Below are 26,244 nucleotides of genomic sequence, written 5' to 3'. Positions count from 1 at the left end.
TCCATTCCGAGTGGATCAAGACTAACATGGGCCGAGCGACGCAGTGGCAGATATAGAAGTAAGCATTCCCAAGTGTATGAATACAGTAGCAGTTGTAAATAAGGATTCACCAGGGTTGCTGTGTTCGTACACAGGGACTATTTTTCAGTGGAACGCTGAATGTTAATTACAGCTTGTGTGATGAACCCACATGTGTACAGGGCTCATGTCGGAAGAGATGTCGATAGCGACCGCTCTGCTGCAGCTGGAATCTGTCTTGGTTGTGACCCGTCTCAGTAAGGGAAGAAATGTTTCAGAAAACAACCGTGGAGCCGAAACGATATATCATATTATGTACAACGTAAAACATAATTTGCTTTGACACACTCAGTATATAACTAACACTTCAGTTCAGTTTCCATTATTTAATGATTATGCTTCCCGTGACCGAATAGTAAACGAAGCATTCATAAAACTGTCTGTTGTCTCCCTTTTCTGTTAACATTCAGCCATGTGACTTGTTGTGCACTCCAGAATATATAACGCTAAGGATATTAACATAGTATTACCTAACGTGACTTTCTTACATTTGTATACATTCCATAAATACGCTCTTGTACAAACAATTGATAAAAGCTTGAGTTACATCTAGGAATTAGCTTTTTAAGATACTAAGGTCAAAGATGCCGACAGTACTTTATCAGACGATAAAGGCAACGTGCGTCACGTCCTCGTAGTTTAACGTTGTAATAGTTAAGGGCAAATGTGTGCTTTATTACACTGTACATTGGGGAAGAGCGAACTCTTTATCATGCACAAATGTCAGAAGGACATTAGCGTACTCATGACATAACTGAGAAAAGGTCCTCCTTTTCAGGACTGGCTTATTTCAGACTACGATTTGAGTTTTGGTGAGCTTTCATTATTTCCAGTATCTAAAGCGTCTCAATTTGCGTATAACGGTTGTTATGCAGCTGAAAGAAGGACGATGCCACGTGAAATGTTAACCCACTCACTCAATTCAACATCTCAAAGTAAAGCAGTTGTAAACTATTCTTACATGTTAAAGTCCGGTTTGTTACCAGAGCATGCGGAGTGAGAGGAAACAGAACTAACTCTTGCATAGATGATGTAAATATAGATTTAACTGGCCGTGGCTGAGCATGAAAATCCGCTGTGATGACTGAAGGACATTGCGTTAACAATTCTTCCTCTCCACTTTTAAACAAAAAAAAACCCAACATTTTTAGACAGCTAAGATGATCATTAAACCCCAAAGTGAACACAGCTCGTCCAGTCGGCCAGTACATACTGCAACTTAAATCCCACCCAACCGGGTCAGGAAACGGTATGGCGTGGCCTGTTATTCTGTCAGATTGTGCTGAAGTGCACAAAACCTGCTTGAGTTAAAGATCAAATATCATTGACTCTCACACAATTTCTTTATTGGGATTATTTTAGAAAAACATGAACACAACGAAATTTCAAATGGAAACATCATTTAGTAATGTATTCACATGTCCTAACATCAGAATCATTTGGAGAATCACAGTCCTGTGCCAGAAATGTACAGCATAGCTGAAACATTGTAAGTAATGAGCCTTCTGAACTCTCCGTGATACTGCAAGCAATCCATACAAATGGAGTTGATATTTTGAAACTTTATGAAAATGGAATATTTATGTACTCGTGGAAACAAAATACGTAGCCAAAGAGAGAGACAGCATCACCTGGTAACCCGCATCATCATAAGTGAACATAGCAGCCAGAAAAATGTTTTTTAAAGATTAATGGTTGTTCAAAAGTTAATCCAAAACGGGTACCATTTCAGGACTGATTAAAAATCATGACAGGTTGTTTGTTGGTACTTTCAAATCAAATACATGCTGCCATGTTAGTACATCCGATCACTTCAATGAACATTCAACTTAAAAGTTGACATATTTTTCTCCATGCCTTGATTATGCATTGCATGATACATTATTGGGTGATCACATGCTCTGCGTTCCACCGCATAATAGTCCCTGCGTATGAATAGAGCAACCCTGACGAATCTTTATTCATAGCTGCTATTGTATTCATACACTTGGGAACGCTTTCTTCTATATCAAGCTTGGCATTGGAGCCTCCCATGTCGGTCTTGACCCACCCGGGGTGAAGCCCTGCCACAAGTACCCCGTCGGGAGAAACCTCCCTCCCAAGAATATCGGTCACCATGTTGAGGGCACATTTCGTACAATCGTAGGCGTAGTGGAAGTCGTTTATTCTCTTGACGAAGTTGATTAGGCTCACTTCGGATGAAAGGTTGATAATGGCCGCTCTGCTGCAGCTGAAATCTGTCTTGTTTCCGGCCCGTCTCAGTAAGGGGAGAAACGCTTTGGAAACCAACAACGGAGCTGAAACGACATGATATCCAATAAGAAAGCGTGAAATTGTGTTTCTCGAAAGACCAATCGATATATTCCCCTCCCCTTTGGGTCATTGGGCTCCGGGTTTTCAGTGCATGGTATGTTTCATTAGCATTTCAGAACTTCAATTTTCATCAAACCTGTTCCCAATATGGACATCCCGAACAGCTGAGCCGTTCCCTTTCATGAGAGGGACTTTGGATGAGGTGGGTCAGAGGACTGAGTCTGGGCATTTATGGGCCAAATTCCTACCAATGTCCTTGAAAACATTAACTCTGTTCAAGGCTGTTGAGAAAATGGATTATTTGTCACACACAATGCCCATGATTTAACTTAGAAATATCTGCTTTCTCATTTGTAGCTGAAGAAAACCCTTCTCATTTGTAGCTGAAGACAAAACAAATCTCAGTACACAATCTCTGACCCTACTGGACCCGTGAAGGTCCCGGGGTAGAATAGGCCTTCAGCAACCCATGCTTGCCATAAAAGGCGACTCAGCTTGTCGTAAGAGGCGACTAACGGGATCGGGTGGTCAGACTCGCTGACTTGGTTGACACATGTCATCGGTTCCCAATTACGCAGATCGATGCTCATGTTGTTGATCACTGGATTGTCTGGTCCAGACTCGATTATTTACAGACCGCCGCCATATAGCTGGAATATTGCTGAGTGCGGCGTTAAACTAAAACTCACTCACTCACTCTGACCCTACTGCCTGTCCATCAGAAGTTCCTCTATCGTTAGTTTCATCTAAATAAGGTCATTTAATTTGAGTGATTTAGATTTAAATCACCAACGTTCGACCTCAGCACCATCAACAGCAAAAATTAACATGAAATTACAGGGAACGACATGATGCAGTTTCGGGAAAGTTGCATGATTAAGTAAGTTTTGACAGTCAGAGTTAGGACTCACTTTAAGTAGAGTTTACATCGGCACAGGTATTATGACGTAACGGCAAGGGATTCTGTTGGGTTATTGTTGTAATACATTGTATGTTCAATGTAATAATACCAATTTTATCTGAACATTTTTACAGTTTTTCCATGAAATCTGTCTTGTTTGCGGCTCGTCTCAGTAAGGGAAGAAATACTTTAGAAACCAACAGCGGAGCTGAAACAATATGATATCTTGTTAAATAGCCTCCAAATAATTTGGTTTCTGAAAAAAGACACACCCTGCGGGCTCGGGGAACATAAACAAACCTCGAGTGTATACGAGTCCATGGACCCCGAACAGTGAACAATGTATTTATCTTACCCAACATCTGAATTTCAATTTTGAACTGTTTGAAGCACTTCTGTTGAATGCGAGGCGAATCGCCATTTTGCAGACAACACAAGGAAACAAGATTTAGAGTTATATCCCTTCCATCGGTAATTTTCGTGTTTGATGCGTGATTCAATGTTATTCGAGTTAATAAAAGTACTACATTGACGGACCAGAAGAGATCGGAATTCCCAGCGGTGTATATTGAAAATAATGCATCGCCTGGAAGCGGGATACATTGAAAATAATAGAATAGCGATCAGCCACTCAGAAAGCGACATTCATGTGTGAGGTAAGATAAGGGAAATTGAACCCTGGTTTTTCGGCCTGACGTGTGAAAGCTTCAACCACCAAGCTACCCCGACGCACCTGGCCTTTGGCATTAAAGTCGCACGCCAGTGAGCTGTGACAGTCATGTCACCAGCTGTAATTTTATCCTTGTCAATGCAATGAATATATTTCCTTATATTTGCGTATCATGCAAACATATCAGAGGGAACTCGTTTATTTTGTTTCAAGTTTGTATTACTTCGAGTAATTAAGCCCCTCAATTTCAATACAACAGTTGCTACATTGCTAACATGATAGCATTGCGATAAATTTTAACTCACTAAATTCAAAGTAAAGCAACTGTATGCTAGATATATGAGTGAGTGAGTGCGTTAATATTTAATGTCACATAAGCCACATTTCAGCCACATCGTGTCGAAAAAGCTATATGTTTACGTCATATATGTTAAGTATAGACTGAGTGAGTTTAGTTTTACGCCGCACTCAGTAATATTCCAGCTATATAGGGGCGCTCTGTATATAATCGAGTCTGGACCAGACAATCCAGTGATTAACAACATGAGCATCGATCTGCGAAATTGGGAACCGATGACATATGTCAACCAAGTCAGCTAGTCTGACCACCCGATCCCGTTAGTCGCCTCTTACGACAAGCATAGACGCCTTTTATGGCATGCATGGGTTGCTGAAGGCCCATTCTATCCCGGGACCTTCACGGGTCCTAAGTGTCGACATTAGAGTGAACAAATAATGAAGGACTGAACAACCATTTCAAGTCAAAAAAGCATCGAAACAGATTCCACGGGGATAAACGAAAACCTGATGCTGGAAATTTTGGGAAGGTGTCACTGACTATATACTAAACAGCAAAGGAAATGCAATGATCGATAAAATGAAATGTCATAAAAGTAAGCGTTGACAGTTATGTCTTCTATTAAAACACTTGACAAAAAGCTAGATTTGTGTTTCTTTTTCTGTTCAGTATATGTGATGACATGCAGTCTTCGCTTGGGGGTAAGCATATCTTGCCCATCCGTTACCACTCGTCACTCACACAGTTTCCGTTAAGAGGAATCACTGTTTCCTGGCACCACTAGTAGTTTTTGTGCTGACGGAATCTAGACAAAGCAGATAACCTAAATAATAATTAATACATAAAATCAAGAAGAGAAAAATACAAGTACAAACACACAAAAAAACACACACAAAACATACACACAAACAAGTTATAACCAATCAGTAATGTCATCGTCGAAGTGATAATTAACTTTTTCCTGATGTCCGCGATGACAAATCACGTTTTGTTATGAAGTGACTGAGTGATTTCTCACGTGGGTGAGTGAGTGAGTATTACGTCGCACTCAGCAATCTCCCAGCTGTAAACGCCATATTAAAGTGTAATACCAAGTACTAAGGCTTTCTCCCCCTTGCAATCAGATGCTTCATTTTAGCAAAAGGTCAGCCCGAGGAAGGCCTGGACGCAGTTTCTATCAGTGTCCGATCTAATTTTTACGACTAGTGGATGTGTGTGTGAGTGTGTGTGTGAGTGTGTGTGTGTGTGTGTGTGCGCGCGCGCGCGCGCGCGTTGGTGCACACGTTTTTTGTAACATATTCCTGTAGTATGTATTTTGGTTTGGTCCTTATGACAATATTTGAACCTACCAGTAACATTACAGTCAAAGTGATAGTTCATCTTCTCCCGTGTCAGTGATTCCAGGCCTCGTTCCTGATGGTTAACACCGGCATTGTTCAGCAGTAGATTAAGTCCGTCATCACCAACAACTTTCTCCACCTCCACCACAGCCGCAGCGATTTCTTCATCCTCTCTGACATCCAACTTCACCACGCGAACACGTCCGTTCTCGCCCGCTAACCGAGTTAACTCTGTGGCCTGGTCGGGCTGTCTGCAGGCAGCGAACACGTGTGTAGGTAGTTCCTCAAGATCCAGAAAGTGCTTCACAAATGCCAACCCTAAACCCCGATTGGCACCCGTGATAAATACGGATTTTGGAGACAACTTAGACATGTCCGCCGAAGCAGGTCACGAGCAACAGAATGAGGCGGCCATCTAAACGAAGGGAGGTAAATGCGACGATCCCCCTTTTTAACAGTGACCAGATTTTCGTTTATCATTTCGTTGATATTGTCTACAATACAACTCATGGAATTAGTTACACTCCTGATTTGTGACTGCGTTGTGAGCGTCAGATCTTCATGCTAAGTTGACTTCATCATAATGTAAAAATTATTGATCCATCGGTGTGAGGAGCTTTAACACATTACTGATGTACGTCTATTATGTGCTGTGACGGACCATTGTCCCCGGAAAATATTTTTGCCCTGAGGTGCATTGCCCCATCCTTGGGACTCCATGATTTAGGAGCACATCTCACACCTCTCACTCACCCCAATACTATTAAACGTGTGCTTTTAAGAATTTAGTGAGTGAATGAGTAGGTGAGAAAAATGTTGAAAATTCACATCGGCAATATTTCAACCGGTGAGTAAAATGTAAAAAGTCACATCGGCAATATTTCAACCATTTTGTCACTATATCAAGCTATATAGTTATAATAATTATACGGAAATTCCATAAAACATGTAGCGAAGAACAGTAAAACAACTAGCTTATCACAGATGTAAATTTGAAAACTAGTCATTTAATTTAAAACATTTTAATTATACAAGACGATGCAACCCTAGCTGGGTTTAGCAGATAATCTGGCCATAAATTAAAATAACATAAATTCTACGATTTAAAATAGTAGTAAGTGGAAGTCGTGGTGGCTGACCGGGCTAGGCGGCTGACTTTACCTGCTGGCGATTTGGTGCCTGACTCTGAGGGTGTGGGTTCGAATCCCGGACGGGACACAACTAAAAAAATGTACTAGAATTTGTACTTTACCAAGAAAGTGTAATCCCAATATAACATATGTTAAAAATAGTAGTAAGTTTAAATTTATTTTGAATGCTTTGGGACACGTACCGTTTGAGATTTTTTGTGGGTGTGAAAAGAAAATTACTATCAAACGTAATGGATAATAATGTAGTTGTGTTTGAAAAGTTTGCTTATGTTTTATTTGCAAATAATTCTGGACAACTGCGCGTTTAATTCCAGAAATAAAATACAACCCATTTTCGAGAGACAACTTGTATATTATATTGATATAAAGTTGTATCTGCAACAATCTACTCGATTTCTTTGTACGACACGTGTACATGTGTGTGTGTGTGTGTGTGTGTGTGTGTGTGTGTGTGTGTGTGTGTGTGTGGTAGATGTACATTGCATTTATATTGGAACCGAGGTATCCTATTTCATAATACTAGCCATTCTTACGAGGCAACATGTTATAGCAGTGATGTCTCACTGAGATGCAGTAGACCTTAACAAATTTACCATCATCATCAACCCGGCTGGTTCTGTCAGAAATCATCAATATTGTCTTGATGCGGAAGGAAAGCCCACAGAGATGCAGGTCTGCCAGGGTTGGTGATGATAAACCGGGGAACGATCGAGACAAACCAGGATTCAAAACCACCATCACGAGTGTGTCGCATATACAAGCAAATTAATACACAGATACGGATGTTCCATAGATTTAGAGGAAAATTCCCCAAACTACGAGAAGACCCGGTTCGATAACCCACATGAGCAAAATGTGCCCGTGACTGATACTGCTGAAATATTGATAAAAGCCGCGTATGGAACTAAGATAACTCACTCACTCACATTCTAGAGGATGTACACAATGAACGCAACGTTGTTAATGTTAAGACATCTACAAAAACAAAGCTGTATTTAACTAAATTCGAATACATAAACTAACAATAACAGCAAGATAAATTTTAATATATTCATAACCACAAACCTTGTAGAGAACACGTTCGGTGCATTTTGAAACAAAAAGGATTCGCCAGGGTTGCTGTGTGCGTACACAGGGACTATTTTTCAGTGGAACGCTGAATGTTAATTACAGCTTGTGTGATGAACCCACATGTGTACAGAGCTCATGGCGGAAGAGTCGTCGATAACGACCGCTCTACGCAGCTGAAATCTGTCTTGGTTGTGACCCGTCTCAGTAAGGGAAGAAATGCTTTAGAAAACAACCGTGGAGCCGAAACGATATATCATTGATGATATTATGTACAACGTAAAACATAATTTGCTTTGACACACTCAGTATATAACTAACACTTCAGTTCAGTCTCCATTATTTAATGATTGTGTTTCCCGTCACCGAATAGTAAACGAAGCATTCATAAAATTGACTGTTGTCTCCCTTTTCTGTTAACATTCAGCCATGTGACTTGTTGTGCACTCCAGAATATATAACGCTAAGGATATTAACATAGTATTACCTAACGTGACTTTCTTAAATTTGTATACATTCCATAAATACGCTCTTGTACAAACAATTGATAAAAGCTTGAGTTACATCTAGGAATTAGCTTTCTAAGATACTAAGGTCAAAGATGCCGACAGTACTTTATCAGACGATAAAGGCAACGTGCGTCACGTCCTCGTAGTTTAACGTTGTAATAGTTAAGGGCAAATGTGTGCTTTATTACACTGTACATTGGGGAAGAGCGAACTCTTTATCATGCACAAATGTCAGAAGGACATTAGCGTACTCATGACATAACTGAGAAAAGGTCCTCCTTTTCAGGACTGGCTTATTTCAGACTACGATTTGAGTTTTGGTGAACTTTCTTTATTTCCAGTAACTATAGCGTCTCAATTTACATATAATGGTTGTTATGCAGCTGAAAGAAGGACGATGCCACGTGAAATGTTAACCCACTCACTGAATTCAACATCTCAAAGTACAGCAGTGTGATACATTGTATGTTCAATGTAATAATACCAATTTTATTTGAACATTTTTACAGTATTTGCATGGATTACTGATCAACAGCATGAGCACCGATTTACACAGCTGGTAGAGAGCCTGACCATCTGATCTCGTTAGTCGCCTCTTACAAGCAGGGGTTGCTGGAGGAGATCAGTTATAACCTGGGTCTTCACGGGTATAACATTCAAGGACGAGAAATGACAAGTAAATGTATAACTGAAGGTGTAGGTGACTGTTTGTAATATTCCAGCAATATAACGACTGTGGGTATATTGTGCACATGTGGCATTGAGACCCGGGCCTTTGGCATGACAAGCACACGGATTGTATAGTTATTCATTAATATTTATTCATGGTGTAATGCAGGGACATGTGCCTACATTTCACGACTGAGGTATTCAAAACATTGACCTTCACCTTTGACAATACCGGTGAAGATCCCTGTTGGAATTCAGGGCCCATATTTTCGAAGCTCTCTTAGAGCTCTAAGATAGTCATATGTTAATGTTAATCTTTGGCATTTACGACTGTCTTAGCGCTAAGATTGCTTCGAAAATCTAAGCCCTGCAAGGTATACTTGTCGAAATGGCGACTTGTGGGATCGGGTGGTCATGCCTGCCGTCTTCGCTGACTCATATCATCGTATCCCAGATGCGTAGATTGATGCTCATGCTGTTGATCACTGGACTGTCAGGTCCAGACTCGATTATTTGCAGTCCGCCTCTATACAGCAGGAATATTGTCGAAGGCAGTATTAAACGAAACCCACTCAAGCCACTACTTCAAGCTACTAAGGCCGCCCTCTTTTTCTATATGGCTGAGACCTTGTTTTATAGATTATGAATCCGTGCTGAGGTAGTATCTCAGGGGTGATGAGGACATCAGCAATGTCAAGGTCTCAAGTGATAAACTCATACTTTTTATAGAAGGTCGACGGACGAGCACAATCAAATGCAGTTTTTACCATGCACCAAAACAGATTCCTCTAGGCATAAATGTGAAACAAGGGGTGAAAATATTAGGGGAAAGGGTCACTGAGCATGTGCTCTTGTCATTCTTACAATTATCTTTTAAATTATCTGTTTTCTCGGTGTCTCGGTATGTATGCACTACTGTTATCACCTACCGCCAAACGAACCCTACAGTTTATCAAAACCTAACAAGGGCGGTCATGAACGTTTTTGTATTCTGGCTCAATCATCATTGCAACAAATACTGATTACCTTCACATGGTCTTTAAGATATATTTGAACCTACCAGTAACATTACAGTCAAAGTGATAGTTCATCTTCTCCCGTGTCAGTGATTCCAGGCCCTGTTCATGTTGGCGAACGGCAGCATTGTTCAGCAGTAGATTAAGTCCGTCATCACCAACAACTTTCTCCACCTCCACCACAGCCGCAGCGATTTCTTCATCCTCTCTGACATCCAGCTTCACCACGCGAACACGTCCGTTCTCGCCCGCTAACCGAGTTAACTCTGTGGCCTGGTCGGGCTGTCTGCAGGCAGCGAACACGTGGGTAGGTGGTTCCTCAAGACCCAGAAAGTGTTTCACAAATGCCAGCCCTAAACCCCGATTGGCACCTGTGATAAATACGGATTTTGGAGACAACTTGAACATGACCACCAAAGCGAGTGAGAGCAACAAAATGAGACGGCGGGGTCAAAAAGGGAGGTAACTGCGATCGCCATCTGTTTGTGGCTATCACCAGATAATATTTTCATTTAGCATCTCATTGTGCATTATCAACCTTGTCTCAGAACCATATGTTGCTGCAACAACAGTTTGTCACGCATCGTTAACCACATCATGAACATATAAAGTAACATGAGATAAATTTGATCCACATGCCTTGAGAAGCATTACAAACATTATTGTCCGTTTCTGTTAGTTTAGCTTTCAGGATGATATATTATATAATATCATGTGAAGCATATCTCTGTAGTTTGGTTATTAATGATTGTCAAAAACGTTAGAGTATTTAACTATCCACTGAAATCAGTGAGTGAATACTTATTGCCGTACACAACTTCAGCAATATTGCAGTTTTTCGCCCTCAGAGTTATTAAGAAATATAAATGTGTATCTTAGGAAAAGTACAAGGAAATCAGAATATCGCAGACAAAGGAAAACGTTTTGCTCTTTTAAATAAAATCTATACGGAATAAACCAATTTAGGGATCACATGAAAGCACAAGTGTTCATCTATTTTTGTCCAGGTTTTGTTTCAAGCTATGAGATACAAAGCTTGCGAAGAAACCTGGAAAAAAAGGAATACTTGTCCTTTCATGTCATCAATTTACTCTTTCACTCAGTATACACATCGTCCTAGCCATGTATTTCTTGCAAGAATGCTAAAATCGTGAGATTATGAACTCGAATAAACCTTAACGTGTTTCAATAGTGGAAATAGGAAAATATTTAGGTTTCAAAGCTATAACCACACATTCTAGCAGAATGCGTTTCATGGTAACCTAATATTGACAAAGAATGCGAATATCTTTTCCCTTCAAAAGAAAGCATGAGAAAAGCGGGAGTGCCTCCCCAGCTCCAATTTCACGTTGTCACGACGTGGTTACAACGTTAAGCTTTCGTTGTTACAACGGTATTCTGTATAGTTCCACAATGTTGTGATGTGACACTGTGATACTTCATTTCCACGTCGTCATATTGTTAAAGTTGCTTGATGCTAACCTATTTTATGTTATCTTAACGCTGTATTTAACGTGAATATGTGAATAGTTTTCTCAGTAGTTAACTGTACATGAGAAATAAAGCATCGCAACAGACGTAAAACATCCTTTCCACGACCTGTGACAGATATAGATATGTCTGTATGATTGATCAGTGTTTTAAACCTTTACAGAATGGTAGGTGTTCGGGTATCCCAGATGACTGCCACCATTGATCAATATATCGAACAGTAGCAGTCTCTTGTCAGTTACGGGGAAAACACGTACATGATGTTCACCTGTTGCAGGGTGTGAAAAGCCTTGGAATCAACTTTAAGTGCTCTCTTTCAGTGTTGTCACAGCCCCTAGTGTACAGTACACAACTCTGTGCGCTTACAAGAACCCACGAACATATTGGCAAATGACCATGACCCTGTTCCTCAAAGTCATGAATATGCGCAACCACCTGTTTGTGAGATGAGCAATGTACAGTAAATTTGGACAAAAAAACAAAGTACTGTGACTAAGTGCCACATTCCACCAAGCTGTGAGTGGGTACCTCGTAAGGATAGGAAAAGCACATTAACTTGGTGCGCTTAATGTTGCAAAAGTTGAATAATCCCCAAGGACTTGAGATTGAAAATACGATGTACCATTGAGATTGCCATCCAGTGATCAAGGAAAAACAAAATACATTTGAGAAGCTGAACTGGATATTGGCGCTATACAATTATTACCATGCATGTTTGTACGTATCATGTTGATTTCTTTGAAACAGGTCTTGTCCGGGCTCTGATATCTGTCGAATTTTGAACCAAGAATCAATGTCCAAGTCGGCGAGGTCAACACGCGCTTCGGCAAACATGATGAAGGGGATTGTTCAAAACACAGAGAAAAGGTTAGCTGATCTTATATCTAGCTATAAACCAGATCTGCAAACTTCCATTGACTCTTTAAAGAAAGAGATATCTGACATTTAAAAAACTGTTAGTGGAGTGGATCACGTGGTTTCACAACATGGCGACGACCTGAAATCTCTCCACAATGAAATCGCCGAGTTACCAGAAACGAAGTCAGCTCTGGAGAAACAAGTTATTCAAAAACATATACACGACCGGAAGACATTTAAATCTCTTGTTTGAACTTGATCTTGATGAACTTGACCTTCAAGTTCCTTGGCGAGAAAGACATCCTAATGAAAAAAGATATACTTGGAGACAACCATCACCGTGGAAACAAGCTAGAGTTGATTATTTCTTGGTCTCCCACAATATGGTTCCTTCTATAATTGATGCAAAAATAGAACCCAGTTCCAAATCAGACCACTCTCCAGTATCGAATTCCTTTTCCTTAGACGATTTAGACAGAGGTGCGGGCTTTTGGAAATTTAATAACTCTCTCTTAAAAGATGTAACTTACATTGACTTAGTTAAGAAGACAATATCAGAAATATGTCCTATATTAGATATGAAAATACACAGGACAACGACAGCGAGTTTGTGATTGATGACCAACCATTTTATAAACCTTGTTATTACTTATTCGTGAAGAAACTATAAAAAATTCTTCAAATAAAAAAAATTCTAAATGAAGCAAAAACACAGCTCAACCTTTTCGCCAGATTTTCCGGTTTAAACGTTAACATCGACAAGATCGTCTCATATGGATTGGACAAAAAAAGAGATCGAAAATTAAATTATGCTCAGACTTTAATCTAAACTGGGACCAAGTGACTTCAGCCTTCTTGAAATTATTTTTTCTCTGGATTTAGATGATATGGTAGATATAAATTCTAAAGAAAAAATAAGAAGTTGTGAAACTTAAATGTCCATATGGTCCACACGTAATCTTACTCCCTTTGGAAGAAATACCGTTTTGAAATCACTGATCATTCCCAAGTTAAATCATTCATATAGTGTTCTTCCTGACCCAGATTCGGAAGTTATACATAAATTCCAGTAAAGATGCTACAGATTTATCTGGTACAATAAACCTGACAAAATTAAGAGAAGCCAAGCAATCAGCGATAAACAAGAGGTTTTAATATGCCAAATATATAAACATTAATGCAAGCACAAAAATTATCTATGGTTAGAAGATTTCTCAGACGTCAAATTGGTGTCATCTCATCATGTATAATCACCCAAAGCTTAGTGCAGGCAATGTTTTTCATTCTAATTGTGAGTATTTGAAATGGGACTGCCTCCCACTGATCCACGATAGATATTATAGAGATGTTGTAACTGCATGGTGGCTTTATATCTCAAAACCATTGTAACCATGACATAAACGATATACTTTCAGTAAGTCTGTGGTACAACGCAAACAATCATGTATTAGGTAAAACAGTGTTGTAAAAACAATGGTTTGACAAAGGGGTGCCATGTATTAACGACCTACTTATATACCCTTTCGAAAACGTTATAAGACTTTCTAACTTAAAAACTGACTTTGTTACATATATGTGTCTTTTTAGATCAATAAAACCCTATTTAAAATCACTTAATATACCTTTTGAAAACTTGTCCAAAATACCATATCCAACACTACCAGCAAATATTAAACACCTCCTTAAAGGTATAAAGGGGACACAACGTTTTTACGAAATATTATTGATTTTAACTGATGAAGGGCTATCCCATGACTGGAAAAGTTATAATAAGATACCTTTCAGAAGTACCAATGACTCTAAATTACAGTGGTTCGAATATAGAATAATACATCATATCTTGCCAACAAATGCACTGCTATCTAAATTTGGATATGTAGACAATTCAAAATGCAGCTTTTGTCAACACCAAAGTGAGTCACCTGATCACATTTTCTGGGCTTGTAATAACATCACACATATCTGGCAAAAACTTGAAACCTGGCTTAATTGTAAAGCACATATCAATACTAAAATAACAAAAAGACATGTACTTCTCGGTTTTCCCAGTAAAAATAACGATCCTCTAAACATTATTATCATTATCTTCAAAACCATAATTTTTAGAAGCAGATTTAAAAAGAAAGTGCCACATTTTCAAGTTTTCCAGAATGAACTCAGGCACTGCTACATGATAACTAATTGTTCTTCCCTACTGGAGTGTAATGTCAACATCTTCCATATGGTTTGGTCGTCATGTCACGGACTGTTTATTTGATGTGCACAGCTTTATTTCATGAATTTGGATATTCGGATATTTGGATATTGTCTCTGCCAATATTTCATTGTGTCTATAGACTGTTCTCAAATTTTTAGCTTTTCTCACGAAAAGACTGTAAAATGTATGAACAAATTAATTTTAAAAAATATGAAAAAAGATATGGCTCGGAATCCATCCGCTGATCAGACACGGAGGCGATCTAACATCTAGCAAAATGGAATTCTTTTTCAACATTAGTCGCTTGCAAGGACAAACGTCAGAGAAAATGACACATTGTCTATTGTGAAAAGTATTGATTTATTGTAGTGCTAACGAAATAGCTCTGCTTCTGCAGTAAAAAATGTCTGTACTCAACGAGAGGCTGCACAGAATGTTCGCAGGAGTGTGCGCAGACTTTCCGCAAGAGAGGGTACGTAGATTTTCCACAGGAGAGGGTGCACAGACGTTCAGATCCTGAGGGTGTCTACGTGCTGCTCTCTTACAAGGCATTTGCGAGCTGAACATATATGAAACACCCACTATCGTGTTACGTCTGCTAATGGACGATGCAGAATCGCTGAAGAATTCCTGAAAAAGCCCCCGACCAATCGCCGTTACCTGTTCTTCGACATGGGTACAGTTTGTGATGCCAATTTCTGGTATCCCCAGCCGTGATATTGCTGGAGTATTGCTATGACTACACTCACTCACTATTCTTCTTCGCATTCTTGTTTGGCGATGGGTTTCTGATAATCAAACGATTAATGTAGCTACCATATTATATTCTCTTTCCAACTAATCCTCATCTCCTGACTGTCTAGTCTCAGGACGGTTGTTAATTAGTATTCATATTCGGGGCGGTGGTGTAGTCTCGTGGATAAAACGTTCGCTCGTCACAACCCCGTCTGCCTCCAGGACTACCGTCAATTGCCCACGTTGGACAGGAACGTTGCTCTGTCAACGTCTCAAATGTGCTTTAGCACCATATACGCACTATTTGTAGCTTTAAAATAAAAACATTTCAAAGTTTTCACGTTACCTTTCCTCCTTTCTCTTTTGGAACTTGATTATAAGGCACCGTAATCATATCTGATTTTTCTTTTGAACGTCAGTTTATGTAATTATAAGTCAAGGAAAACGACACCATAAACCAGTAATTTCAATTTACAACACGGAATTTCAAACTGTAAAGTCTCTCAGACGATGATTCAATATTTATGATTTATGTCTTCACAAGATTTAACACAAAGATCAGCATCAATGTCTGCTAATACATGACATAGGTAACTTTGTTACTGGGACACACAAATAATAGAATATTATTTGCACTGATCATGGTGTCATAATGTCTACAAATAGGAGAGTCAGACTACAGGAAATATACATGAGATTCGTAGCCTTTTTCCAACATACGAAAACAATACAAGTCTCATGCAATGCTCATTATAAAACACAAAATGGGACACAAGTAAAAACACAAATAGAAAATGAAGTTTCCACATTCATAAGAAATCTCGTTCGTACAGACATATAACAGCACAGCAATGCTGAGGCAATGATACATAACATGTTAGTGAATACATTTACATAATTTGACTGACAGCGGAATATATTTGTGAACGTAATAGCCTTATACAAATTCTATTTTTTTTGTATTTTAAAATCAGTTGTCAAAACAGTAGGTTTTTTATCCTTGAAAATAACACATTGATCTGATATCATATTGGAAAATATATACAGTAGAGGGAAATGAAACTGACAGAAAATAGACCTTTCCCTTTCCGATATAATCAGAGGAATAAACAAACAAATAAGACCATCCATCAGATCGCAGTCTCTGTTTGCACGTTTGAAGCAAGTACACGGAGACAGGAAACGATATTTGAAACATTCAACACCACACACGGCAGCATATTCTTTCGTGAAAGATATTAAGATTTCTTACGTTTCGAATTGAATGACAACAATAGATAAACTTTATAAGATTTCAGATTATACATGTCGACAAAATGAACTGAAACCACATGTCGGGACGGTGTTTTCTTTCTCATTACAAGCTGGTGTGTCTTTCCAGACAACGTGAAAACCAATACAGAACATTGCATGTTTCGTTTTACCTGAGTCCGTATGTTGGTTGCTGGAGAGCCTGTCACAGGAAAGTAATCAATGGCTCAACACCCTCATGTGAAAATCCATAACTCAAATCTATGACTTACCACACTGCACGGTGTATAAGTAACACCAGTAACAATATGGCATCAAGGAATGAACACCTGTTGGTTTCAACCTGGTTGGTTATGTGTCATTCAGTTTTCAAACTGGCATGGACGCACACTAACCCACGTGTCACGTTAAAAGTGATCGTAATTCTTTATTCATTGTAAAAGATTCACTGCAAGTGACCAGTGCGTCTGTAAATCGGCAAAAGTACAGCTAAATTCGAGAAGGTAGGAAACTGAAGTACCTTTCAATTTTTCATCTTTCCAGATCATATGATTTCCCATATTCATGCTGAGAGATTGATGGCAAATATCAAATAATATATACCAATTATATAAAAATCCCTTGATCGTGTTTTAACTCATTTAAGTTATGTGTAGCCTTGTCTTTATCTATGGTCTAACTGACAAAAATTGCTATGAGTTTACACTGAAGCAATTAGTTGAAGCATTAATATGTTTTGTAACTGTTCAGTTTGGGCAATTTGATATCCGCCCTTAATTGTAACCCAGTCCTTGCGACCACCCACAGGACCGTTCTACTGTGTTAATGTATTGTCTGCAGAACCGTACAGTGTTATTGTACCATCGGCAGGACTATACAGTGTTATTGTACTATCTCCAGGTATATGCTGTGTTATTGCACCACCTGCAGGTACATGTAGTGGTATTGTAGCATTTGCAGATAGATACAGTGTTATTGCGCCATGTGCGTCGACATGCAGCGTTATTATACCATCTTCGGGAACACGCAGTGCTATTGTACCAGTTTGTGTCAACATATAGTGTTACTGTCCACACACACTGTTATTATACCATCTACAGGAACACGGAGTGTTACTGGACTATCTGCAGGAGCATATAGTGTTATTGTACCATGTTTAGGAAGATAGAGTGTTATTGTACAATATGCAGGGACATGCAGTGTTAGTGTGTCAACTGCAGATACATATAGTCTTATGGTACTATCTGCAGGAACATATAGTGTTATTGTACCACCTGCCTCAACATACGATGCTATTTTACCACCATCAGGAGCATACAGTCTGATTGTGCCATTTGGAGGAACATACACTGTTATTGTATCATCTCCAGGAACATACAGTGTTATTTTACAATCTGCAGTTACAAACAGTGTTACTGTACATTCTGGAGGAACATACATTGTTATTGAATCATCTGCAGATGCACACAGTGTTATTGTGCCATATGCATGAACATACGGTGTTATTTTACCATCTGCATGAATATATGGTGTTAATGTACCGTCTACAGGTACACAGAACGTATTTGTATCTGTGCATTTGAATATAGTCTTCTTGTACCATATTAGGAACATATTACCCAGAAGTCAGACCCGCAAAATGGTGAAAATGTAGTTCATTTCTGCCACAATCAGGAATGAGTCAGTTTTGATTTTAGAGCCAGTTGTAATCAGCTGTCGCACGTGATTACCATGCAGGGGCCCTTTTAATGTGTAACATATCATATTCTGCTGTAGTAATATTTATTGCATGAAGCTTCTAGGCCATATCGTGTTATTGCATAATCAATCGGCATGAACACATAGTGCCATGGCACCATCTGCATAGAACACAGAGCATTATAGAGTATCATTGTTTAATCTGCATTGCTTTTGCTTTTTTACTAGTTATCAATGTCAGTAGTTGATAGTTTCCAAAGATGCTTGCTATCCCATTCGAGGTATGAAAGTAAGTATAGATAGTGTCTCGCTGTGAAATGTTTACTCGTCTCTCACAATGAAACATATCATTTTTAATTCCGCCCAGCCATTATGAAATGGGTTTAGTGTGTCCAGGCTTTTGTAAATCTCATCTCTGGTGCTCAGTCTTCGTTTTAATAGAGCTATATTTCTTTGAGAAAAGGTATTGAATTTGTTTTAGAGGAATGAAGAGCCTGAAATGCTTTCAAATTTCTAACTTTCTAAATATTTGATAACGTTTAAAATCAGGTTATGGTCACGCAAGGCACGAAGAAATAACGTTAAAACAGACCTCAATGAGGCCAGTTACTGTCTAAACAAAATTGTTGTCAGATATGGAGAAAGACTCGAGCTGAACATCGTTGGTGGCAACGTGACTGGCAAAGGGTGGTCTTCAAAGATGAAACTCGTTGACTCAGTTCACAGGTGAAGGTAGATAATGTGCTTACCAACGAAAGGGTTAACGAAGGGCGGCGTGTGACGTTTATAAGGTTGTGCCGTATAGTTGGGGTGATGTTACCTTGTGTGTGGCATCGTGTTGGCAACACGAATGATCACAAAAAGCCCGTGTGTGTTCGTCACAGTGTAGAAGTTTATACAAATGTATTCTGTGATGTTTAATGAAAACTATATTTGTTCAACACGCATGTGCAGCATGTCTAGTGCAGCGTGATGAACGCAGTGAAAGTAAAGCCATGTTGAATATAATCGGGTTTATTTAGTCCAAAACAAGAACAGTGTTGTATTATGAAATGACAAACGGTCAACTACCACGTGTGTGCTGCAGTAAATTGAAAAAAAATAGGTAGAAAAAAGGGCGATTCATTTTTATCGGTGAATGGAGATAACGCGAAGTGAAGTGTCCCTATGTTTGCTTTCTTATACAAGGAAGTGGGCCCACATTCGAAAATAGGGCAAGTGCGCCTTATTGAACAGTATGATTAGGTTTCGCAAACAAAATGAATTTTAAAATAATGTATTTCTTGAATGAAACGTTTAAGGTTGAAACTTGGCGAAAATGTCAGATTCGGAGCGCATGAGGTTTAGTGAGACAAGCCCGCATTATTGGAGAGGCTGATAGCAACGTGATGTTGTACTGGCCCAAATAAGCGACCTTCGTAGGTCAGGTCAAAAGTAAGTCTAATTTGGATACTACGGTTCCCAAAGATGTTTTCAAGTTGAAGATAATTGGAAATGATAGAATTCCGGGAGTGTCGCCTGACTTAATATTGTGAAAAGTGTTTTTTACACTGTCCTAAAGAATGTTGGCTCAAACGAAGTTATCACATTGTGTGTCTAAAAGAACGAATTTGAAAAAAATGTGAACCGTCATTTCAAGAAAAGAGTGATTACATTTACGATTATCCAGGGGATGAAGCAAATTTCAGATTTTATGACACAGGTTTCAGACTGGGCTTCTCAGTACATTCATTTGATGTACCGTGTTAGTTTAAATTTACACTGAGACAAAAACAAACCATCATTTGGAAAAGATACAGAAGAAATGGTCTGAATGCTGTCTCCAAGTTTATAGATCAGACATTTAGATAACCTTCCAGGCCATGCATTGAACTTACGATAAGGTCCCTTTGTCTCTGGATTCCATGAGAACTATGATGACCTACTTCTGTGTGTGTCATACATAAACGATACTTAAACGTATCCCCAATGACTTGAAAGCAATGTCTAGAGATCTACCAGCTAGGGAAGGAAGAGTAATTCAGCTTTTACGCTTGTGGTCCAAAACCAGTCTTAAATAACTTAAATACGTAGTTTCCCAGAAGATAGTATCGGTAACAACCTGTCTGAGAAGATGTTCAGCTTGACCTGATCAAGTGAATACTTATGCATTGCGAGACCGTGTCACAACTGGCTGGGTCTATTATTGTTAAGGGTGATTGTTAACATGTCTGAACAGCCGAGGCAAGGTCACCGTTTGACTATGTCAATTTCGAGACATCGCCAGCAATGTCCTAACGTCCTTTAAACAACTACGTACAGGTGGTGTAATGTTTCCTATTCGAACTTTTAAGTGCGAGCAACAGAAGTGAGTCGGATTCTGAAAGTAACTGACTAAAGTTAGTAAACCAAACTAGATAGCTCATTACTGTAAAACACATCAATTGAAACATGAAATTGGTTTTCCTTTGTTTCAGAAGAGATGTTTCCGGGACATGTTCTGTAACGAATCCGTGTATGCGTGTTTCGCAAGAACGCAACAATAACAACATTCTCTGCTCCCCTATTTAATGAAATTAACTCGACCAGCCATTTGTGCCTTTTGACCCCCCAGGTCATGCATACGTAGAGTAGCTCAGGTCAAACTGAACAACCTGTAGTCAGGTATTTCTGAGTTGGAACATGACAATTTCACTTTTCATTTCCTTCCTGGAAACTTTGATGAAATGTTTGGAAACTGTTATGACAGATACAAGTATGCAGTAATTAGACTCATTATTAGTAATTAGTAATTAGTAATTAGTAATTAGTAATGGATTTCACTTTCTCGTGATCAACAGACTTGATGGTCTTATCTTTGTTGGGAGACTTTGCTTGTGGGTCCCTTCCTCACAAATGTATAGCATATGCAATGTTAATATGTTGTGATAGAAAGAAAATCAGAAGGCTGATAGACATAACTGGTGATGTCCTACATGTAGAAAAACAACATCAGTGAGATTACGTAGCTTCTGCGAAGGACAGATGCTTAGTCTTGGTGCTTTCTGATATTGTATCTGTTTTGCAAAAGCAAATGAGTTAGAAAGAGAAAATACCACATAGGTTTCAGTCAGGGTATTCCTACCTGGGATATTGGGTTTTTAGTTTCATAGACAGAGACACTAAAATATTATTTTATTCAGTGTTGAGAAAAGAGCCATTTAAACATCACTACCCATAGTTCTTGTCCATGCTGAAGTTGGCACTCGGATCATAGCTGATGAATATAAATCATATATTTGCCTAAAGAGAAATGGTTATGAGCACCAAACAGTTTGCCACAAAACAATTATATAGATCCTCAAAATGGTGCTCACACCAGTGCCATTGAATGGTTTTGTGGTGATGCCAAATCAAAGTTTAAATCAATGAATGGACAGCTGGGTGCGCATCTTGATGAACTTATGTCCCTTGGAACAACAAGAATAGTGCCACTCGGATCAATGTTTGTAAGACTATAATTATAACATGCATGCTGTTGGAGACCTGGAAGGGACATTAGTGAATATTTCGAGTAATCCGAGATGCTACATAAAGGTTGAATGATCACTAAAGGAGGAATACCCATGGCCCAAAATTACTTCGAGACATCACTGTTCGATACAGCGGTATTTGACTGTGTATTCTGCTGTGGGGTTTCAGTGTTGTGACTGAACATTCTGTGTAGGACAAACGGAATCGGGTGGTCAAGTTCGCTGACATGACTGACTCTTCCCTTTTACTTAGATCGATGTTCTTAACATCAATCATTCGCTTGTCTGTTCAAGTTTCGAGGAGGTACAGGCTAACGTCCCACAACTAAGGTTTGTGGAACAACAAATATACCTCAAAAGTAACATGTTATCAGAATCTTCTTGTAATATTTGAGGGCAAGTAGCAGATGCATAGACTACCAAATCTAAACTTGATAACATCTTACAGCTTTATATCGAAATATCATTGTCACTGTCTTTCGTATTTCGTATGAATTGTTTAGATGTTCACAGACGTGGCATGTCCAGCTTGTAATACAACTTTAGGAAGAAAAAACATGTAATTTGCAATATCTGCTTTGTCTCCATTAATCAATGTCATTTATATTTTGATTACATGATGCGAGATAGTCATCAATCGATGAGCCCGCACCTTGACCCTTGCAGTACAGAGTCTATTTTGGGTTCAAATGAGAACGACAAAGGATTAAATAAATCGAAATTTTGATCAGTGCACAAAACGTAAGTAGGATGCATGGTCCTGAAATCTGTGTACCCAGCAGGACCTGAAATTTTCGGAAGAGCAAAGACATAGTTGTCTAGGAAACCATACATGTATTTATGTTTTGTTGACATCCCTATTTCGAGATATTGAATCATTCACCATTATAATTTGAGCCCAAACAGACCACATTCATGGCTGGTATCATCCTTCAAAGAGGACAGGCCTTGTGTAAGCACACGAAGAACCAGATATAATTAACCAGTGTAGTTTGTGAAGTGTGACTACATCATACCACAAGCAGTGACTGTTTTTTTCCTGAAATATGCAAATAAAATATGAGAATTGTTCAATAAAGGAAATGAACCATGTACTTCCGTCATTTTTACGTGGGTGTCATGTCATGGTGTCGCGGAGTATACATGTACTTGAAGATTTGATGCCAGAGTTTAACTTGCTGATTATCGTGGCTGATGCGGATGCTGTCCATAAAGAGGTAAATCAGGTTCCTGGTAATGCGGAATTTAAATAAGGTAAAGTGGTAAGTATCCTATATCTGGTTTACAACATAGACAGCAATAACACGTACCATGGAAAATAACACGTACGTCCCCACAGGAATATACAAGTGACATTTCCCCCATCAGGAGATTTCCTACTAGCACAATTACCATTATGATATTTCCCCTTCTTGACGTTTCCCCATCAGCACAATTACCCATATGATATTTCCCCTTCTTGACGTTTCCCCATCAGCACAGTTACTTACATGATATTTCCCCTTCTTGAAGTTTCCCCATCAGCACAATTACCCACATGATATTTCCCTTTCTTGACGTTTCCCCACGCCTGTTTTGTAACCAGTAGGACGATTACCCACATGATATTTCCCCTTCTTGGCATTTCCTCACGCCTATTTATTAACCACTAGGACAATTACCCACATGATAATTCCCCTTCTTGACGTTTCCCCAGGTCTGTTGTGTAACCAGTAGGACAATTACTCACGTGATTTTTCCCCTTCTTGACGTTTCCGACACTTGTTTTGTAACCAGTAGGACGATTCCCCACCAACATCACTCAAATGAACACACACAAGCTTAGATTGTATATATGTTGTATGGATATAGTTATATAATGAGTTCATTTTCAACAGTTCCGTCAGGTGAACTTGTCATTAACATAGAGAGGCTGGCGGATCTTTTTCGCCAGTGACAGCAGGAGCTGTCCCAATGTTTTTTGATTGTCAATGAAAGCTAGACATGAGATTTTCAACTGATCTTGATAAATGTCATCTTATCTTGGAGAAAGTTAATTTTGAAGAAAGTTATACTGCAGTGTGACCTTTACTAATGCACAGATCAATAAATCATATGGCATCTAGTGTAGTATCATTTCATGACGGGTGTGGGGAATTGTCCTACTGGTTAGAAAACAGGTGTGGGGAAATCTCAAGATGGGGGAAATGTCATGCGGGGAATTGTCCTGATGGAGAATTGTCCTGATGGAGAATTGTCCTGATGGAGAATTCTACCATGACTTTAGTAAATACTGGATTGTGATTGGTCAGTCCAAGTCATTAAGAGGTATTTAATCACATTATATACCTCTGATTTTCCAGCACATTATGTATTTGTTTAATATCGGAAGAACGCGGTTGAGGTAGAATGGAGATAAACGTATTGTGTTGGAAAATTGGAAGTATATAACGAAATTATAATAGCTCTAAATTTGTTATTTAAAACCTCACGCTACGCTCATATTACAGGATCCCACATAGGAATAACAAGTCCGACACCACATGGAAAATCGCGATACACAATCAATCATGTCATGCACCATTTCGATCTAATTCGCATGGTTCCTTTGTTTAAAGTGCAGGTGTACTGGCCGATACGCCCGCGCATTCTGTGTAGGTGTATCATACATCTACACCTTTGCCTCATATGGCATGTTGGAATTGAGTGGTATATCAACATAGCATTATAAAGCAGCCAGACAATCTCAAGATGCTGGTACAAAACACAGTGCACTCTGTCCAACTCAGACTACACATATCTCGGATTTCTGTATAAATCGGACGTTAGTACTGTCATAGTATGGGCTAAAGGCTTGCGGATTTGATAATTCACAAACACATATTTGTACCATTATATTATGACTTAATATCTGGATATGCTTGTATTTCCAATTCTCTTTAATATTAACAACTTTTTGAAGCAGATGTCTTTGCAAGTCTGTTCAATATGTGTTTTCCTCTTTCCCCGCTTATCTAAATAGACACAGTAAGCACTTAACATTTGTTAATCTTAGCTACTGGTATATTCTTGATGGCCTAATTCAAAGGGACATTGTATGTACGACCACACAAAGAAAGAGACTCGAACTACTAACCTAAGCATGACAAGCACCTCATTCCAAATACAGTTGCTTCCCTTTCTTTGTGAAATGTTCTCCCCAGAAATTATGAAAGCAGCAGCAGTAAAATCATTTCAACTGAATCAAAAAATTTTCTTCAAAGAAACTTTGGGGAATATATCCAGTTCGAATTTCTCATGTGCAATATGATGATATTATCAGATAATTGGCGATGCAGTAATCTCTGACGTACATATAAACGACTACGAGAAAGTATGTCAATATTCACAAGGAAGCTCTTCTTAAAGCAACTTCCATTGCAGAATTCCGATGGATTCATCTCACCCCACGCATAAATACGACAATGTGTGTGTGTCTCTCTCTCTCTCTGTGTGTGTCCGTATGTGTGTGTGTGTGTGTGTGTGTGTCCTTGTGTGTGGTGGGTCTTATTAGTTGCTATAACGCATGGGCTCATCCCTGTTATGGTGAGGGGTTACAGTTAAGTGGAAGCTGTCAAAACTGGTAGCTGTCCAATCCGGCAAGTTATCGACACCGGTATGAAGTATCAGTCCCGTTCATGACTAGTACGTTTATCAGCCAGTAAAATCTCTGTAATCCGGAAGTTGTCATTTTCGGATCTCGGCATGTTATGAACCGTCAGAATATGTGCGTTTACAGTCATTAGTGACAAGGAGTCGGTCGGATGTGGAAACTATATATACATATATAGCAGCTTGAAGGATATATAGCAGAAGGAGAGACAACATTGTGATAACAGTCTCATCTCTGTTTATTTTATCTCAGAAAGTCTCTCCACGTGATTGTCCGAGGTGATGAAACAGTGTGACTCATAATGAGAATGGGAACCAGAGCAAGGAAATGTGTGAGTGAGTGAGATTAGTTTTTCGAAGCACTCAACAATATTCCAGCTATATGGCGGCTGTCTCTAAATAATCTAGCGAAAGGTAATCGGACCAGACTAAACAGCATAACTCATTTGGGATACAATGTCATCAGAGCAAGAAACGAAGTCACCCTGGTTCAATAGATCGCAATGAGTTGAACATGATGATAATTAGGTAAGCAGCTGGGTCATTTTCCTTCAGCATTGAGGCCGGCCTATGTATGAACAGAAAAAAATGCAATTGCAGCTGTCCCCACGATGCCATCTAAAGTACAACTTGGGGCAGTTTTGGGAGGGGATCAAGCCAAGGGACCTTTCCAAGCCATGCTCAGGAGTAATAGTAGAGTTGAGTTGATACAGAGGATTATTCAGACTGGTGACGTTGTGACATCTGTTTGGATGGATGAAGTTTTGTAATGCAAAATGGATGTGACCATACTAGTCCACTTTCAACAATCACCCATTCGCATCTCACCCTGACAGTAAGAAGATCCCATCCTACATAACTGATATTTTCGGTCACTTTC

At 39.1% G+C, this 26,244-nt stretch overlaps 2 protein-coding genes across 2 annotated transcripts; both read right to left on the bottom strand.

Annotated features, from left to right (window-relative positions):
* Nucleotides 1–1,402: 1,402 nt before the first annotated feature.
* On the bottom strand, nucleotides 1,403–6,031 carry LOC137261307 (C-signal-like). Its single transcript, XM_067799036.1, has 2 exons — nucleotides 5,610–6,031; nucleotides 1,403–2,375 (listed from the first exon to the last, which is right to left on the bottom strand). Exons 1-2 carry the CDS (start codon nucleotides 5,971–5,973, stop codon nucleotides 1,960–1,962), a joined length of 780 nt encoding a protein of 259 aa, XP_067655137.1. The 5' UTR covers nucleotides 5,974–6,031; the 3' UTR covers nucleotides 1,403–1,959.
* A 3,994-nt stretch (nucleotides 6,032–10,025) lies between these two features.
* LOC137260641 (uncharacterized) lies at nucleotides 10,026–10,421 on the bottom strand. The gene has a single exon (XM_067798244.1). It carries the CDS (start codon nucleotides 10,419–10,421, stop codon nucleotides 10,026–10,028), a length of 396 nt encoding a protein of 131 aa, XP_067654345.1.
* Nucleotides 10,422–26,244: the final 15,823 nt, after the last annotated feature.

The sequence above is a fragment of the Haliotis asinina genome, chromosome 14 (genome assembly GCF_037392515.1).
Source record: "Haliotis asinina isolate JCU_RB_2024 chromosome 14, JCU_Hal_asi_v2, whole genome shotgun sequence".
NCBI classification, from domain to species: Eukaryota; Metazoa; Mollusca; class Gastropoda; order Lepetellida; family Haliotidae; genus Haliotis; species Haliotis asinina.
This window is presented reverse-complemented; position numbering and strand designations above follow the sequence as displayed.